Consider the following 19828-nt stretch of genomic DNA (forward strand, 5'->3'; position numbering starts at 1 on the left):
AACTCAACCCGAAAAGATTAGTGGTGAAGGAGGGGCTCTGTTTCTTTCTTTCTCTTCCAGCCAACAATGGCAACTTTTAAGTTTCTCTTCCCTCCTCTCTCTTCTTCACTCTCTCTTCCTTGCAAATTCAAATCCAAAGAGTTCACCACCCACCAACCATCATGGTTCGTACCCACTCGACCCAAGAGGAAGAGGCTGGTTATATCTTCTTTTCTCGAAGAACCTATCTCCTCATCTTATTCTTCAACAATTGTTCATCTCCCTGTGTTCTCTATTGCAGAGACTACAGGCTACTCTTTGGCCAGCTATTACACTTCTCTGGGTCTCTTCGTCATCTCTGTTCCTGGCCTTTGGTCCCTTATCAAACGCTCTGTCAAATCTAAGGTATCCTTTCCTTTATGTATCTTTTCTTTCTTTCTTTCTTTCTTTCTTATGTAATAAATGTTCAATTTTTTTTTGTTTGGTTGGATATTTCAGATTGTGCAAAAGACGTTTGTGTGGGAAGGGGATGGGGAAGGAGAAGGAGAAGGAGAAGGGAAGAATGCGCCAACTAGAATAGCAGGAGAGATTCTGTCTTTCTTCACTCGCAACAATTTCGTGGTATCTGATAGAGGAGACACCATCACGTATGTACCCTACCCCACCTATCCACTTCTCTTCTTAGTTTTTTTTTTTTTATAAATATTTTCTCTCTCTAGTCTCTACTTTAAAAAAAAAAAAATGTGCTAAGGTGACTTCCTACAACACTCTGTGTATGTGTATAGAGAATCATCGATTTTCCTCTATCTATAGCCCTTTAAAAATATTATAAACTAAACGCAGTACATGATAAATTAGAAAATCATTAGTACAAAACACATAAGATATGTAAAGAGACATTGTAGTATGGATCCAAATTTAAAGCCAACCCACCCATTCACAGAAATAAATTTAATTGGTGAATTCTAGCAGCTGTAGTCGATCCATCATTTTCATCATGCTTGAATCAAACAAAGTTGAAGTCACCAATCTGACTGAAATGGTTGAGAATGAATCCAATTTTAATAAATCACCAATCACCCTGATTTACATTCAGAGTTATGTGATGTGCAAAAAAGTGTGTTCAACCATCCCTTAACTAAGGGTGTGTTTGGAAATCAGAGGTTGAGTGAGAATTGGATTTTCAAGCGTCCAACTCTTAGACGTTCAACTTTCTAAAGTTGATTATGAGACTTAAATATAACTTCGATGTTTGGTTGTTAAACAAATAGTTGGAAACCCTCTTTCATGCCCTGACTTGAGTACACGGTCGAATTGAGGGATGCAGAGAAGTGCATATGAGGGTTTTATCTTCTTAGAATCAAAGTCTATTATTATGTTTTGAAGGTTCCTCTTGCTTAGATGGGTATGTAACCCTGGGGTAAGGGATCTTAAGATTTTGCTCTTCCAACCAGAAAAAAAAGAAGGAAAAGAAGAATGTATGTGTGTGTGAGAGAGAGAGAAAGAGAGAGAGAGAGAGAGATTTGGATGAAGAGAACTTGAAAAATGGGGGCAACCTTAGGAGAGGAATCTTAAGGTTTTGCCCCTCCAACCAGAAAAGTAGAAGAAGAGAGAGAGAGAGAGAGAGAGAGAGATTTGTCAATTCTGGATGAAGAGAAGCTTGAAAATTGGGGAGAGACGTGTGTTGCTGACCTTCACCTCTTAGGGTGAAGGTTGGAACACCATAAAATTAGGAAGTTAAGGTGTTGGTGAGTTGGCAATTTGCATGAGTTGTCCTTCCTAACGCACAAACTAGCATAGATTGGTAACTATATTATGTGACTAGCTGTTTTCAAACACATCCTAACTCAATCTTCAAAGATACTTGCCATACTATTTAACCGTCGTAAAAGAGATCTCATGGATTATGTAATATATGCCTCTTTAATTGACTTCATGTCTTTCTTGATTAAGGTTCGAAGGCATGATGATTCCAAATCGGGGACAAGCTGCATTGCTCACTTTCTGCACTTGCATTAGTCTTGCAAGTGTTGCCCTTGTTCTTACCATAACCGTCCCAGACATAGGTGATAGATGGTATTGGCTCACCATCTTAAGCCCGTTAGCGTAAGTGAAACTCTCTGTGATAAATTTACATGTTCTATAATTTCTATAACCAAATGGATGATAAAATTGTTCAATTTGTGAATACTACAGAGGAGCATATTATTGGAAGCGAGCTTCAAGGAAGGAGCAGATCAAGGTCAAGATGATGTTGGCAGAGGATGGAACCCTTTCTGAGATCGTCGTCCAAGGAGATGATCAACAAGTAGAACAAATGAGGAAGGAACTCAAGCTTAGTGAGAAAGGCATGGTGTATGTTAAAGGCATCTTTGAGAGAGAGTGATACATTGATCATGTTGTTAAGCTCAAGCTGGAACTTGTTGTGTACATCGCAGCACGGCTACCAAAAGGAAAAAAAAAAAAGAGTAAAGGAATGAAGAGAGATTTTCAAGACATAGACCTCATTGTATTTGCAATCAAATTTCTAGTGTATTCTTTACATATGAAACTATAGATATGGCAGCTATGATCTTGTATGTGATTTTTTGACCATTTGGTCACTATGTCATCGCATACGATTTTCTACCCTATGGGCATGAAGTTAATATATTTTAATCCAACTCTTATAAATATTTAATTACTCCCATCCCATTCCTGCAACACTTCAACCTATTTTAACTCTCTAAACTCATTTCTACTATTAAACTTCCAATTACATTCTCTAGTTCTACATCAATTGAGAAATGTGGTAATATAAAGATGATGGCAACACACGCAACGATGATGATGGATTCAAAATATGACGGCAACACAAGCAATGATGATGATGGCGGTAATAGGGGAGATGTGCCACATCTTTTCAGAATCAATATGTAGAGTACATGGCTGGTTCACATTACTAGTACCAATGAGCAAATTACTTGTAATTTGTAACTTGAAAATTATATTAGAATTTCTAAATTGTATTTATACTTGTCTTAGATGATTCAATTATATAGTCGTTTCGTACGAATAAATCACAGTAATGATATCATTTTTTTAATATCATTGAATTTATGCATTCTTAGTGATATAGGGTAGAACACACAAATCTGGAGTTTATGTTAAAAATCAGGTTCTAGAGTGAAATTCCAAGAATTAGGAGTAATGAAGAATCTCTATGTGAGCAAAATAGACTAGAAACTTCAATCTAGGTTTGAGATTGATGGAAATCAATCGCATACACTAAAATTTAAAAACCAATATCAGATTCTTATGCTAAAACAAAAAACACAAAAAAAGGGAAGAAGTCCTTTTTCTTTTATTAATCAATCTTTAAAAAAAATTAACTCACTGAATTTGTTATTGGAGTTCTTTATATAGATAACTCGCTCATAACAACTTAAAACCTTCTAAAATACTAAAAAATAACTTCCTAATCTATCTAAAACATATGACTAACCTTCTGGTCTTATTAAAACTCAATTTAGACATCTAAAAAGACTTCTAATTATAACTTAATGAATAAAAACGAATTTTAAACATAACACAAATTAGAAACTAACTAGGAAAAGAAACTTTCTAAAATTGAAATAGCAAGTAAAAGATAGATACCTAAGAAAAGTTGGATTAGGTCTTGTGGACTGATCAAAGATTGGACCGAGTTGACTCAGTCAAATCAAATTGACTTGGACACCCCGAGTTGACTTAGTCAATGTTGCTGATTTCTTTCTTCGGATCTTCTTAATTCAATCATAGACATTGAAATAAGTGTCAGCAATCTTATCTACATCACTTAGATATTTGCTAAACATGTAGATATAAAAAATTATAATGAAATTTCAAATAAAGATGTAATACATATTTTGTTTAAAAATTTCAAAAATTTCTATATTTTAAATACAATATTTTTTTTGTCTTTACGACCGCACATACAATTGGGTGATATGCAATGCACATGGAATGTCTGGTATTGAACACAATAATCCGACAGATCATTTATTGAGAAGATCCATACACAGATTTTGGCTGGACAGTAATCAGTTAAAATTTTGTAAACTTATTTATGAGGTTCAGCAATCGTAATAATTTAATACAGATTGGACCTGGACAGAAAAGAACACAAAACCTTTATCCGCTGCTTGTCAAGTAAAGCACAGCTCTTGCATCATAACAGCACAAGACACTCTTATCTCAATATATTCAGGTAAATACAGATGTAAATGAGCCACACAAAAAAAAAAAATGCACCTTTTCTACTTACAAGAAACATCCCCCAATGTTCTTGGTGATGGAGTTTACAAACTGGCTTCCAAAGCAGCTCATGATAGCTTCAACCCTGAATAGAATGAGATTACTTAGGCCTCGAAGCAATTATCCGCTAGACTTACAAAACAAATTGACAAACTAGACAAGGCCAAAAAACTCTTCAACTCAAAAGTCACATCGTTACCAACAGAACAAGAGACAACCTCAATCAGCTTGATTGGAGATCAGTTTGACATTATTTTGAGCAGCTCAATATCAAACAACAATGTTTTGTCAATCAGTCCTTGGTTCCTCAGCACGAAACTCAAAGCTCTTTGACCCTGTGAAATGAAAAAATTCAGCAATGAGGCATCATTGTGGTGAAATCTAACTATAAATCAAGCACCATTGAAAAGGTTTAAGAAGCAATTACAGAAAATGTCGTTGGTCTTGGACCCTTTTTATCGAAGTCATACTCTGGATATCCCAATTCTGGGGGTACTATGATCCTGCAATGCTGTGAAGCAACTTGTGAGATGAAAATATTTTGGGACAGGTGTTGCATACATGCAAGCATACAACATGTATGTGCACTTTACTGATCGTTCTATCATAATTATCTAATCAAGAGCTTTCATTTGGATAGCTTAAGGAAAAACATTAGAATTCATCAGAAGTCAGATGAACCAAAGTATACTGATGGGATTATGGGGAAGTAAGGATTTCTCTGAAAAAATATCAATGACCAAGACACAGTGCTCAAATGAATGGTTAGGATCATCAGAAGGGAATGATGTTTTCTGTGGTCCATTCAAGGTACTGGACTATATGTGTTGCATGGATACAGGTGCGGGTGTTAAGATAAAGGTACAAATTGTCAAATTCGGTAAATACTGATAAATAGGATATGTGACTTAGCATTATATTTTAAATAATAGAAAATAAAGTTATCACATATATATATATATATTAAAGGGATCTCTTTCTGCCATTTACATATATAGGTACAAAACAATACATAAATACAATATTCTACAAAAAAGAAAATAAATTAAAAAAGGGTAGAACTCATAATCAAAGCTAAGAGACAATATCTTGCATTGAGAGAAGAAAAAAACAATTGGAAGTGTTGCGTAAGAGTTCATATAGTGTCAGAATCCAACATACGTTCGACACATGCACTTACCCTTTTATAAGAGTCCATGCAACATAGCAGATGACATTCGAACAGTCCAATTTAGAGTTTGAATGGCAAAACTATGGCATCCAGAAAAAAAAGTTGTCTTTAAAAAAACAAAACAAGGTTCTTTAAACAATGTGTTGAGAATGTCTCCTTGTAAGAATCCATTCATGATGTATAAGTATTTCATGCATGTATTTGTTGAATAAGGCATGTCTCTAGAGAGTTCAAAGACGTAGTGTGCAAGATGAATACGAAGGCTGCCCTAAGAAATTAGTAGCTGAAGCTTAGGTAGGTGCACAGTTTCAACTTCCAATTAGAAATGCTAGAGGCTACTACAAAGCATTGAGGGATCAGATGATTCCAGTTCTTCTTTAACATTCTGGATAGAAGAACATACTGCAAGATGTATATGAACGTATAGATCTGTACAATCCACCTATATACATGTGTATCCATTTAAGCATCTATGTGTTTTTCTATACATGTGATAACGAAACATAATTTTAATAAAAAGTTTGGACCATTTCTCGATTTGTAAGTGTCATCCTTGCACAGGGGCCATTTTTCCTGTACATGTGCGTATGCATATCTGTGTAAATATTGAAGAATTCACGAATTACATATGCATATGTGGGTATGAAGGGATATATAAATTAACATGCGAGTTACATTTCTGAAGCCACTCAGTGAATCGTTGCAAATACTTGGAAAAACTGTAATTTAGATAGAAGGATATGTAACCTCCTAATGCCACCCAAAGCCATTCCTGCGACAGCTTCCTCAAAAGCTGGTATGACCTGAACAAAGAAACAGGCAGCACAATTAAGAGATTCATTTCCACCATACAATAAAATCCCTCAGACAGAACAAGTGCACCACATGACCAGTACTCAAACTAATGAATCATTTTTCTTCATTCCAAATCTAAGTACTTTTGCTATGAAATTAGAACAAGATCCAGTGCTTGAGGACATAATAAATGGATTAACTACAATGTTATAGCTATTTAATAACCCTGCGACTAGTTTCATGACTAGATGATAAATCTCAGAAAAACAACATTAAGAATGAAAATTTTCCATAATACAAGATATAAGAGTCATAGTCAAGCCTCAAAGAAAACTGATATTAATAATTCGACTAAGACTAATCCAGGAAGAATGAACATAGACATCCTAAAGAGGCATGGAATTTGATCTCTGTATTCATCAGGGCTAAACTTTAAGGATTGCTGTTGTTATAAATTAGGTGATAACATGCTCACCTCTTGGGATCCAAGCTTAAATTTGTAAAATTCTTTGTCATCGCCCTACATGTTAACAAAGTGGCAACATCAATGTTTCATTATTCAAATGAAGTATAGAAGTTGGACTGTAAGATATAGAAACATGAAGAGCTATCAAATATACTGAAAAGAAAATAGGAGAGAACTAGAAATGGACTAAAATGATGTAAGGCATTATACCTCAAACGATCCACCCTTGGTCTTGTTTCGAGCTTCAAAGATCCGACCATAGTATCCTATGGTATATCCATCCCAATCAACCTAACATGTATTTATAAATCCTTCAATTCAATTGTAGTCAAACTAAATGTTGAACTGCTATAGAGCATCAGAGAGTGGTTGCCTTACCACTACAGTCTCCCCCATCTTAGGCCTGGGGCCATTGCCTTCTCTCAAGTCCTGCATCCTTTCAAATTTCTAATTCAGTTTCGTGAATTAAATGTGGGTGGACCATGCATGCATATGCAACCTCATCTTCTCTCTAATAGATTACCTTGTACTGGAGACCTGATTCTGTTTCTACGTAGTCGGGATACCGCATTTTTGTTTTCCCATAATCCTTCCCACGAATTGCCGGCACTGTAGATCAAACATAATCAACAGTAAGTACAGACACCTCTAACCCATTGAAAACACATCAAGAAATTTGAAAACAGCCATGATGTATCAATATGGTACAGAAATGAAAACATAAGTACGAAGAAAAATGTGATAACTCTGGAACTACGCACAATAACTCTTGCAGTAACATTTTTCATCAATCAAAAAGTAGATTTGAGTTGATTAGTCCTTTGATTGGAAATAATACCATATCCCCAAATCACGTCGTATGAATGATGGCATAGTGAGGAAGCATCGAGTTTCATGCAGCACCACATTACCAAAATACCTCCCTCATGTCCTCAACAATAACAACCAAATATCACTGTTAGAACGATAGTCCCACATCGCCTGTGGGAGCCCTATCCGTGCGATATATAAGGAGAAGGCAACCCTCACCTTATGACCATGGATTTGAGGTTGATTTAGGCCCATGGACCTTAATATTGTATCAGAGTTGGACCCGTCTGTTTCTAGATGTGTGGAAGCGTTGACTCTGCACGTGGTGTCCCACGTGAGGGACGATATTAGAACGAAAGTCCCACGTTGCCTGTGGAAGCCCAATTCGTGTGGTATATAAGGAGAAGGCAACCCTCACCTTATGACCATGGTTTTGAGGTTGAGTTAGGCCCATGGACCTTAATAATCACGACCATTTAACAACATCATACAACACATCAGCAACCTATTGGGAAAGGTACTTAGCAAAGAAACTTACTGTCAGTAAATTCTGATGCTCCGGCTACTCCATCCCCTTGAGCACGCCACAAAACCATCGCTAGAAACCCAATGGTTGAGAACAATACTTCCCTTCGCTCAAAAACCTCTCTAGCATCAATCGAGCCAGTTGCATCTATAAAAATGCCAAGCAACAAAGTGGAGAATTGTTGTAGTACCAATTTATCTCTCTTCATAAGATGCCAAGAACAATTATTGAGTAGAAGTCAGTATGAAGATCTACTCTTTCCAATTCTTCTGAGATAATTAACCTCATACATTCATTAATTTCTGTTGTGAGCATTCTAATCAGACCAACATCCATCTCCAAACTAAGCATTTCTTCAATATATAAAAATGCAACCTTGAAATATTACTTGAGATTTGAGATCTAATTATTCCAATCCACTGATTCATGCCTAAACTAAAAAATAAAATAAAATGGTATGGTATGGTTCAAAATTCAAGTGAGACAGACTCATTAGGGCCATCCCTCAGAAAATTGAAGCATCAACTTGCAATTTAAGACATTAACGGAGATAAATGGAATAAATGTTTTTAGACACTGAGGCATGAGGCATGGCCCTTAAGCCTCAAGGCATAAAGCGTAAGCCTCACATACATGATAATTTAAGATAAATAATATAACGTTTAAATAACAAATATTAAACAATTGAAAATTTACAATAGTCACTACATGCTCCTAAATTTCAAATCCACATAGTTGAATTCTAAGTTTTAATTCATTACAATATGATATTATTTTATATTTAACAAAAAAAAAAAACATATTTTATATTTGAATTGTAGAAAGTTTTTATAATAATAACTATTTTATGTTGATTGTAAAAAAATATCACTAAACATTATTTTTTCAGTAACTTCATTTGTGTAACGCTAAATACCACAAAAATTATTAATAATCAAATCAACTCAATGATTTTCTGTGCATATATAATTATTTTGTATTCTAATTTAATTCTTTGTATTCTAGTTAAATTGCATGCAAATAGAAACAAAGAAAAGGAAGTTAAGAATAAATTTATAAAATCTTGCTTAATTAGTAAAACAAAGAAGTAAAGAAATAAGTGTGCCAAGTAAGCCTTAGACAAACGGTTAATCCCCTACTTATACCTCACACTGAGGCATATGTCTTTTGCAAGCCTCTTGATTTGAGGCGTAAGCCTTGGCTGCTTTTATGTTCCAAACTTATGCCTCAGGGTCTTTTTAATGAGCCTCATCCCGAGGCGTGCTGTAAGTTTCATATGCCTCTAAAAACATTTAATGGATAATATTAATGGGATTTCAGTAAATGTCACTTGTTTTTATTTCTTTTCTTTTCTTGAAGAGTTCCACTTAGGAAAAGATTTCTCATTCTTTGGAAATCACCTAAAATCATTTCAAAGTTATTCTTCAAATATACTTGCCCCAAAAAAGAGGCAATGTAGTATTTTGTGTACTTCCCACCTAAACTTCAAAAAAACTTGTAGTCTTCGAAAGTTTTTTCCCACCTGAGTGACACTTTGCAGTGATCTTAATTCTAGAAACACTTGTATCAGTTGCCCACCCTTTATTTTCATTAGTACCACCAAAATTTTGAATTTATTCTATTCCCGGAATAGAATTTTTTTTTACCAAATAGGAAGAAAATCGTTTTAAATTACTAAAAACCCCTTGGTGTTAATAAATATAACATTTAAATAAGGGTACTTTTGTAATTTAATTTAGATTTTCCTATTTGGTGAAAATTTAATTCCAAAAATGGTAAACCATTTCGGAATTAAAATGAACAGAGCTGAAATGGGAATTTCACAATTTTCAGCAAACTTTATCTTACCAAATCTTTCTTTCAGTAAGAATCCAAGAAATAAAATCCATTCCATCTCCCGATTCACTCTTATTAAACCATATTCAGTATGGTTGAAACTCGGAGAATAAACCAGGAAGTAGATTTTTTTTTTATATTAAAAGAAAAAAAAAAAAAAAAAAGAGATATTATATTTCACCTTTTAAGCTCGAAACCACCAAATTGAGTGATCTTATTGGTTTTCGAAGAGATCCTCTTGTAGACCTCCACTGTACTAGTCTCTGAGATACCAAGCCCTAATCAATCAGAGTCGAATTCATCGAAGGGAGAAACTAAAAACATAGATTCAAAATTCGAATTTTCTAGAATTAAAGACGAAGCTGAAGAGATTAAATTTTTTTTTTTTTTTAAATGTTCCTAAATCATGATTTCTAAAAGAAGACATAGAACGAATTACCTTTTCAGAAGCATTTTCGATTGAAATCATTGGGGAGTTGGGGACAGCTCCAATGGCTGAAATCGACGCCATTAACTCTTCGTTTCAGAGAGAGTACATGAAGTTTCCAGGAGAGGCGGATAGGCGTTTCGCGGGAAGATAACGACCTCGTGTTAGACAGACTTGAATGACCATTATACCCTCAATGTCTTTGACATATTTCCGAAAATTTTTATTGGATAATCCAAGGTTGTTTTCGTCACTTCATATAGGTTCTTTTGTTGATGGTTAAGTGAACTGCGTATGCTGGATAACCATAGCATACACTAATAAGAGACTGCAATTTCTATGGAGTACATAAATATTAGAAAATTTACTTAAAGATCCCTGATTCTAACTTTTCTTTTTGATTAATCCCTGACTTTTCGATGTGAGCAATAGTCCATTTACAAAATTCCTCTTTTTTAATCAGTCCCTCAAACCCATTTCAGTTGAAAATTCGGGGGAAACTATCCTTAACCATTCGACCTTGCTATTTTTGCAAGCAAATCCCATCATTTCCAGTCCTATAATCGTGATTTCAAGATTCTATTCTTACCAAAAATGTGAAAGAAGGAAAACACTTCTTTAACTTTGTTTTAACAATGAATGTTCTAGTTAGGATTTTTTTAATTTTTTATTTCGTTTTTTGATGAAAATTGTTTGAATTAGTTTTATTATGTTCAAAATCATCAAATAATGTTGTTTTAACATATTTTTTCATTATTTTTTTCATGTGTTTTTTATGAAAAAATAGAAGAAAAAAAAAATTATCTTCTGATTCACTAGGTCAGGATCACTAGTAATTTTATATAAAAATTGTGACCTCGACCCTTGTTGAGTTTGATGAATAACAGATGAAGAAGGCTTTGCTCTTTTGAAGCTATATAATAGGTGCACTAAGTAGAGGAGGTGCATATATAAAATATTATTAACTTAATAAGGTGCAGTTAGGTAAAATGGTGGGTGAAACAGGAATTATCAAGAAAAAATTTCGTTACATAGAAGATAAGTTCTTTAAACATGTCTTCGCAGTCAATAATCTCATGATGATGAAGAAATCCTAGTCAATAAATGTGATGATGGTGAAGAAATCTTTCTTGGATAGATATCATGTGTATTTTGCTTTGCAAAATTGAAGTACAACTTCCCAAGGTTTGGACTGATTAGGAAAAAATTGCTTATAAAAATAAAATAAAACATCTAATCCAGCTTTCTTTTTGGGTGATTTAGATAAATCATTTATAAAATGAATTCAAATTTTATTTTAGGATGATTTAAATAGACCCCTCCATATTTCGATGAATATTTGAGATACCACCCTCTATTTTCAAACTGAAGACATGGTTTCTACCTTCAATCGTTAGCCCTAAATTTCTCTTTCTCTCAAAATTCGTCATCTTCAAACCATTTGACCATATAGTAATGTTTCTTTTCAATCTATTGATTTCAACCTCATCTTAAGTTAAAAATCCCTTGATTTTCTATTTTTAAACAAATCCTCTATCCAGTCTTGATGCTTGAAGGTTGAACTGGAGAGAATCTTAGTTAAGGTTGAAGATGACTGATTTTCAGGAGAAAAGAAAAAGGAGGGGACAGTCGAAAGGGTTTAGTTACAAGTTGAAGATGAAGGCATTGCCATTCAGGTCATCTTTCCCTTAGTCCATCACACCAAGTCATCAAAGTGCAAAAGGTGGTTCGAGCAACCGATGGCATTACCAAAATTTCAAATGCCCCTCCTGACCCCTTCACACAGCCGCATCCAACAGGTTTGTCACCCTCAGCTATCTGGCAATAATACCTCTCTCTCTCTCTCTCTCAAAATGTGAACAACAAAAGGAAACCCAAAATAAAAAATAAAAATTCTCACTGGTCAAAGGTTCCCATACATTAACAACCTCCTCTTACAAAGCACACCCATGAACTAAATTTACAGCAAGAAGAAACCAATCTGATTTTATTGAACTCATTCTGACAGTCGATAATCCAACTAACCTTACAGGCTGACTAATTTAAAGGAGTTTGCCTTCTCTTGAAGGGTAACAAGTAGGCTATCAAAGCTCTTCTTGAAGGAATCCACTCCTTCGAGTTCAAGTTGAGCCCCAACTTCATCCCAGTCAATCCCCAACTTTTCAAGTGCACTGTAAATGCCTTCAGCCTCCGATAAGTTCGAGTCGATTGTCCTTGAGACAGTACCATGGTCGATGAAAGCTTGGAGAGCCTGGTCGGGCATGGTTGACACCTGACACAAAAGAAACGAAAATAAGTTAAGCCACCCAAATTGAACAGGTTGAAATTATAAGCAATCACCATTATTTTTCCAAAACGAGCTTCTTCACTGTGTTATTTATGATTAATAAAAGATACATTGGCTAGTAAGAACAAGGGGGCTCACTGTATCTGGTCCGATGAGAGGAGCGACATACAACGTGTCGGAGTAAGCCGGGTTCTTGACACTGGTCGAGGCCCAAAGAAGCCTTTGTTTTTTGGCACCTTTCTTCACCAGAGCTTCCCATCGTGGCCCAGAGAATTTCTTCTGGTAAAGCTTGTATGCCAGTGCTGCTTGAGCTACTGCAGCCTAAACATGTTCAAAGTTAAAAACCATAAGTGAGACTATGATTGACGCTTCTATTTCCTTTTCAGAATTGGCAATCAGTGTATGTTTTACATACCTTCCCTCGGAGATTCAAAGCTTCTGGGGTTCCAATCTTCTCAAGCAACTTGTCAACAAGGGTGTCGACACGACTGACGAAAAAGGAAGCAACACTTGTAACCCTTGATAGGTCGCTCAGTCCGGAAGCCTCGAGGCCATCCAAGTAAGCATCAATTACTTCTTCATATCTAGGAAGGGAGAATATGAGCTGTGGAATAGAGGAAGACAAAGGAACAGTTAGTAATAGGGGTGCAACTTGGTTCCATTTGAGGCCAAATTGGAACCGAACTGACATAGGTCGGTTCCGCTAAGTAAGAACCAGAACTAAACTGCCGATAAAACCAAACCAACCCAAACCGAGCTAAGGTCAGTTCTGTTCTATGGGTTGCCAATATTCTATAATAATGCATTAATTTATGTCCTAGCTCCTATATATATATATTAATTTATTTATTATATGAGGGTCCAGTTCTCAGTTTGAACCAGACCAAGTTGCACCCCCAGTTTGTATCACTGTGGTTCCTGCTGGGTGAATTATCTGAATGGTTTGAGACTTTCAAGGGCATCCCCATTCTAATTTAGTTGGTCATAAGACTTGAGCCATCATGTATAGAACAAACTTACAGTTACGTTGACGCTTATGCCTAGTGAAATGACATCCTTGATAGAAGGGATACATTCAGCTGTTGCAGGGATCTTTATGTACACATTGGGACAGTTAACCACTTTATGAAGCCACTTGGCAGCCTCAACGGTCTCTTTTGTATCATGAGCAAGTCTAGGAGAAACTTCAACAGACACATAACCATCGGCACCATCCGTCTGATCGTAGATTGGCTCGAAAAGTTTACATGCATCCTGGATGTCTTTTATCACGAGTTCCCAATATGCATCTTCAATGTCTTTTCCCACTTGAACAAGGTCCCTGCACATTCCAACAGTTTTGAGGCCTCAAACAGAAGTGAGAGACAATTGGCCAGAGATTTGTACAAAAGACAACTCTTCTATCACTTTAAAACTTAATTAAGCGGACATTGTTAGTTTGCAATACCTGAACTGGTCATTGTACGCATCTGATGATGATATTGCTTTCTGGAAAATCTGCAAATCAAACATAAACCCCTAGGTCACATGAGATCTATACAACATCGATGAAACTATGAATTTTTTTTTTTTTTCCATGTTTGACATTACCGCAGGATTACTAGTGACACCTCTAACTCCGTTTGCGATCAATGGAAGCAAATCAGTAACAGGTCGACAGAGATTGTCATACCAAGGACTCTGGCCTTGATGCTCATAAAGGTCATGCAGAACTGTCCGCTTTGTTTGGGACCCATTTCCATCAATTTGGGCACATCTAACACTGTATTAGAAAGTTATTATTAAATAAAAAGAAGAAAAAAAAATGTAAATTCCACCACCAGCATAACAGAGAAATCACCAACAAGTACAAGATGAAAATAAAGATTAACATCGATCAATCAACAAAGCCTTGTCAAAACTATTTGGGTACTGCTACATGACTCTTGTTCCACCATTTCACTCTATCAAAGTTTAAAATTTCATCTTGAGGCAATGTTTCGATCAAGAGAAATACCGATACTCACTCGACCAATACATTCTTGAAACGTTCAATGCTTTCAGTGATTTAGTGTCAATGATCTGTATCTGTCTCGGCTGGTACATTCAAATACTTATCAGTCAATACACATCAATACAATATGATATTTTGGACCATGCACTCAACAACAAAGCCTTATCTGAAATATTTGGAATAAGCCTGTCAATGGATAGTCAAAATCCGAATCCAAAATTTTGGATGTCGGATTCAAATCGATATGATTTCGGCTACAAATTCGAATATTGGTAAATTTCATTTGATAATATGTGATTTGAAATTTAATTTAAATAACTATTATATTTATATAATGAAAACATTTTTTTCACACAAAAATTACGTTTTAATCATTCTCTTCTCACCCTTATCCAATCTCCATTTTCAATCGGCAAGAAAGGATGGGTGAGATGGGCGACTTTCTCCGGTGGATCCAGTGGTAAGTCCTCTCTCCCCCCAACCATCAAGCCAAACACACTTGATTATTCTTACCCAAAAACCCTTGATTTTTCTCACAAAAAACCTTTATCTTCAACCTCAAGCAAAAAACCCTAGATTTTCCTCTCTAAAATCCTTCATCTTCAACCTCTAGCAAAACCCTTGATTTTTCTCCCCAAAATCCCCTCATCTTCAATCTCAAGCCAATAAACACTTGATTTTTGCCCCCAAGCCAAAAACCCTTTTAATTTTCTACCCAAAATCCATCACTTTTAGGTTTTTTTCCGTTAAGGAATTGAATATTAACGGATATCCGAAAGTCTAATCGGATTAAAATTCGGATATTGCTAATTGAAATCCGTTGACTTCAAATTCAAATTCGGATATCAAGAAAAAAAAATCGAATTCAAATATTGCTATATTCGATTTGATTACTATCCGTTGACAGCCCTAATTAGGAATCGGCTAAATGAATCTTGCTCCTCCATTCCGCTATGTCAAAACCCAAATCATCATTTTTAATTGGTAAGCCTGTTTTCAGTGAGATTAGAAACTCAATGATGGCGGGAATTGAACCCAAATCTATCGTATCTTCACCCATAGCCTTTACTAACTAAGCTAGCCAGCATCTTCATCACCAATAGTTCCAAATTATATAGTTCATTAGAAGACAAAATCTATATAATAAAACACAACGATGTGTCCCACTCTCTGTCTCAAGATTTATGCCCTATAAACAACATATCTCAAGGAAAAGTTTTACTGACTTTCCTTTTCTCTTCTTCCTCTTTCTAAAAATACTGCTTACTTTATTCTCTTTCTTCTACCAGTTTTCAATATTACCCCTCCAAATTTATGGTCTTTCTTCATCTTCCGCCCTTCTTAATAATACCTCTCCAACTTATATTATTTCTCCTCTTTTACAGTTTTACTTCCTTTAACCCAAAGAGGCTGTCGGGCACGGGCAAACTCTAGTATTTGCTATAGCCCAGAACCATTAAAGGTTATGATGGCTGAATCAATCAATCAGGGCCTTAAAATTTGTTGACTACTCAATAGATAGGCCATTATCAAATAATCAAATAATCAAATTCAATCAGAAATCTTAATCAACCGATAATCACATGCACTTCCCCCTGAAAGAAAAACCAAATCTTTTTTTTTTCTTATGCCAACCCACTTTTAATTCCAAACTGCAAAGCTATGATCCTTTGATCTTTCGGGCTACATGTACTAACTACCACGTAGAAGACCCTTTCAGCTGCACCCAGTTAGGTACCATGGACTCTGATAGTGCTTCAATCCATCATATTAAAACTCCATCTAATTACCCAAAAAAAAAAAAGATCTGAAAGAAAATTAAAAAATCTAATTTAAACTAAGCTGAAAAAAATAGATCAATCTTAAAATATTCCTCATTGATTTACATAGACTTAAAAACGATCTGTGGAAAACCAAATCAACTAAAAAATATAACTAATAAAAAGAGATCATCATCCAAGAAACAACTATTAAACAAAAAAAAAACTTACATCAAAGAGTTCCTATCAACAGGACTTCTTCGAATCGATAATCTAGAAGATGAAAATCCTCTATTAATGATTGATCTGGTTTGAAGATTGGCTAAAGGCCTTGGTTCAGATGATCCGAATCTAGTAGAAGAAGCAAAGCTAGGGTTTGCGACCTTAGAAATCGAGGCCATTAGACTGAGTGAGAGAGAGAAAAGGATTGTAAGGAATTATATTTGACAAAAAAAAAGAAGAGGTTTTTGGGTTTTAAGGAGAAAATGCACCGTTTAGTTGAACTGAAAAGTCAAGGTATTTAGGAGAAAGGAAGGGGTAAAGTGGGAAGATTTGGTGGAGTGGTAGGTATTGGTAATTGGGATGCGCCACCACTTGGGCTCTGCTGCATGACGTATCAGGTTTGGTAGAACAGAAAACGCAATATTAGATCTTGATTTGTCAATTTTTCTCCCCATCTTAACATAATAACTGGTAGGTGGCATGTGTAAAAAAGCCAATGTACTACAAATATTTAGATTAATTTTGAAATCTACTATTGGCACCCCAACTTTTACTTACTACATCCAATTGTTATAAATAAAGAAGAGATATTTATGTAAACATGCACGACTTTTGTTCTAATTACGATTTCAATATACTGTTCATTTTATTTACAAAAACATGCACATGGTCAGGGGCGGAGCCAGGATTTTCTTGTAATGGGGGCAAATTATGATTAGTTGTATAGTTGAAGAACTTGAATGGAGGGAGGGAGGTGAGGTTGTGGGGGAAAATATTTAAAGGGAGGTGAGGGTGTGGGGGCAAATGGGGAGAGAGGTGAGGGAGTGGGGACAAATGGGGTATGTAATTAGTTGAGAATATAGGGAAGTCTCAAAGTTCTGTGGGGGCAATTGCCCCCACTAGCTCCGCCCTTGCACATGGTATACTGTTTACTTTTACGCATCTACGAACTTGTAAGATTAAAAGTGATGAATTTACAAATTCGTAAATACTAAAAGTGACGAACTTACAAGTTTGTAGACACGTAAAAAGTGAATAGTGCATCACATGCATGTTTTGAGAATTAAAATGAACAATATAATCAAAATCAAAATTTCATATCTAGTGCACGATTTGGAATAAAGAAAATGAATGACTTGGAATAAGTAAAAGTTGACTGGCAATAAAACTCTCTCATTTTTTTTTTTTTTTGTTGCTAGATTTCTATTTCTTGGGTTTAGGATTTCATATGAGCCTAATCATAATTATAAACAAGTACTAAAATTGTTTGAACGAGTGTTATAATGTTGATATTAGAATTTGAGCAAAACCTTTGTAATGTTTGAAGAGTGTGTTTTAATTTTTTATTGGGTGTGATAAATAATTTAAGAAATTGAAGTGTAATAAGTAAAAGTTCGGGTGCTAATAACATATTGACAACAAATTTCACAAAATCTATCTCAAGATTAGTGAAACAAGATCGCAAATGATTTTATATTGATTTTGATAAAAATGAGATGCATATCTCAATGTTTTCCTCTGATTAACAGTCAAGTATGAAAATAAAGATGACGTGTGTAACTTTCTTCTCTTCGGGCTTCGCATGTGATCGATTGAAAATGTTGCTTTGACGGTGACTTTGTTTGAACTTAATTTTCTTAGAGGCTTCTGTAGATTTTTTTCTCTTCGAGCTTCGCGTTTTATCTGTTGAGAAGGATTTCTTGACTTCCGGAAAAAGGTTTTAGGCTTGATCTTCTCTTTAGTCAGATTTTGAGTCTCTTGAAGAGCTCTAATTTGTCTCTAGAAGAAGGCTTGAGAGCTTCTTCTTCTCTAGAAGGAGAGCTTCTATCTTTTGAGAGAAAGTGATCCAGACAAATGAGAGAAGCTTTAGTATTTATAGACTTAAAGTAAAATGATATTTCCAAATATGCCCCAAACTTAATCGGATTTTACATAATCAATTTAAATAGTATTTTGATTATTGATTCAATCCATTTTACTACGCTTTGGGCTTAACCATGGGCTAACCCATTTGTTGGGTATATGGGCCCAATTCATAATGCAGATTACTTGAAATTTGTTGGATCATGGGTTTTATCTACAAAAACCTAAACCCAAATCATATGTGGCTCGTCCCAATTTAGACTTGTGAGCCCAATTTTGATCTAAAGGACTTACGTTAATTTAGAAAGTGATAGGGATCTATTTAAATTTTGATGCCTACATATGCCCTCTCAAGGATAAGTTGACGATAACGTAGTTGGTGATGAGGCATCCTTGATCATGTCAACATACGTGCATCTTCTTTGAGTTTAGAGGGGTTGGTCACGTGTCTTCACTTGCAATCCTGCAACAGAGGTAGGAAAACAATTTTTTTTAATGAAAATCCTTTTTTTTTAATATTGTTTTAAAAAAATATTATGAAAAAATATATATACATTTTTTTAAAATGAAAACATTAATTACTTTTTACTTTTTTAAAGATGTTTTCAAAAAAGAATATTTTCAATGAGCTTTTATGAAAAAATGATTTTTTTTTATCATCATTTAAAAAAAAATTCAAAATCTCCTTTTTTTTTTTTAATAGTCTGACACATCTCTTTTTTTTTTTTTAATGCATTTTTTTAAGAGATTTACCTAAGGGTACATATGGTTCGGATTGGTTCAGATTTTGGCAAAATTGGAACTGAACTAACATGATCGGTTCTACAAATTTAGAATCGAACCAATCCAATTACCCTATAGAACCGAACCAATCTAAACCAACCTTAGTTCGGATCAGTTTTCGGTTCTTATACTTATTATTTTCAATAGTAAAATTAAAATAGTTAAAATTTAAAACTAAGCAAAATAAATATTAAACAAAGAATCACGCATAACACATTAAAAATAAAAATCATGAAAAAATTAGAAAATAAAAATCATTTAACACTTACCTTAATTGAAGATCAAAGTCATTCTTAAAACCAAATGTTATTTGTTGTTCGTTCAAAGTCGAAATCAAATGTTGCTTGTTGCTTTATGATTAAAAATAAAGGGGGCACATTTTTTATGAGTTTTTGTTAGAAAAAAACAAAGGAGATGAAGTTGAAGACTTTGATGAGTTACCTCTAACACACTAACACAGTTGAGAGAGAGAGAAAGAGAAAAAGATAGGTTACCTCTTCGTTTTTCGACGAGGTGATGAGTGGCGAGGTGAGTGAGGGAAACGTACGACAACTAGATTTTCTTCAGATTTGAAGAAGAAAGAAATAGATAATAGAAGAATGGAACTAAGAAAGGGTTATATATATATATATATA

At 34.8% G+C, this 19828-nt stretch overlaps 3 protein-coding genes across 11 annotated transcripts; 1 reads left to right on the forward strand and 2 right to left on the reverse strand.

The window, feature by feature from the left end:
* CCB1 (cofactor assembly of complex C) lies at positions 1 to 2642 on the forward strand. The gene is made up of 4 exons (XM_086447486.1): positions 1 to 384; positions 478 to 626; positions 1933 to 2085; positions 2176 to 2642. Exons 1-4 carry the CDS (start codon positions 67 to 69, stop codon positions 2363 to 2365), a joined length of 810 nt encoding a protein of 269 aa, XP_086303612.1. The 5' UTR covers positions 1 to 66; the 3' UTR covers positions 2366 to 2642.
* A 1398-nt stretch (positions 2643 to 4040) lies between these two features.
* On the reverse strand, positions 4041 to 10537 carry LOC147398329 (FKBP-like peptidyl-prolyl cis-trans isomerase family protein). Of its 9 annotated transcripts, none has more exons than XR_015179831.1 (12): positions 10298 to 10527; positions 10040 to 10136; positions 8035 to 8169; positions 7210 to 7295; positions 7065 to 7115; positions 6897 to 6977; positions 6696 to 6740; positions 6136 to 6228; positions 4682 to 4765; positions 4454 to 4589; positions 4265 to 4339; positions 4041 to 4106 (listed from the first exon to the last, which is right to left on the reverse strand). XR_015179831.1 is itself a non-coding variant. In XM_086447481.1 (11 exons), exons 1-10 carry the CDS (start codon positions 10367 to 10369, stop codon positions 4494 to 4496), a joined length of 840 nt encoding a protein of 279 aa, XP_086303607.1. In that variant the 5' UTR covers positions 10370 to 10527; the 3' UTR covers positions 4041 to 4339; positions 4454 to 4493. The 9 variants fall into 9 exon arrangements, 6 of the variants coding, with proteins under 6 accessions (XP_086303607.1, XP_086303606.1, XP_086303608.1 ...); XR_015179830.1 differs by having other exon boundaries at positions 4473 to 4589; positions 10298 to 10520; XM_086447481.1 differs by having other exon boundaries at positions 4041 to 4339.
* A 1617-nt stretch (positions 10538 to 12154) lies between these two features.
* On the reverse strand, positions 12155 to 16931 carry LOC147398330 (uncharacterized). Its single transcript, XM_086447488.1, has 7 exons — positions 16557 to 16931; positions 14163 to 14334; positions 14020 to 14069; positions 13593 to 13893; positions 12988 to 13176; positions 12711 to 12893; positions 12155 to 12557 (listed from the first exon to the last, which is right to left on the reverse strand). Exons 1-7 carry the CDS (start codon positions 16724 to 16726, stop codon positions 12312 to 12314), a joined length of 1311 nt encoding a protein of 436 aa, XP_086303614.1. The 5' UTR covers positions 16727 to 16931; the 3' UTR covers positions 12155 to 12311.
* Between the last annotated feature and the right edge of the window lie 2897 nt (positions 16932 to 19828).

Source organism: Akebia trifoliata, chromosome 7 (genome assembly GCF_017979445.1).
Source record: "Akebia trifoliata isolate Shusen 1 chromosome 7, ASM1797944v1, whole genome shotgun sequence".
NCBI lineage: Eukaryota > Viridiplantae > Streptophyta > Magnoliopsida > Ranunculales > Lardizabalaceae > Akebia > Akebia trifoliata.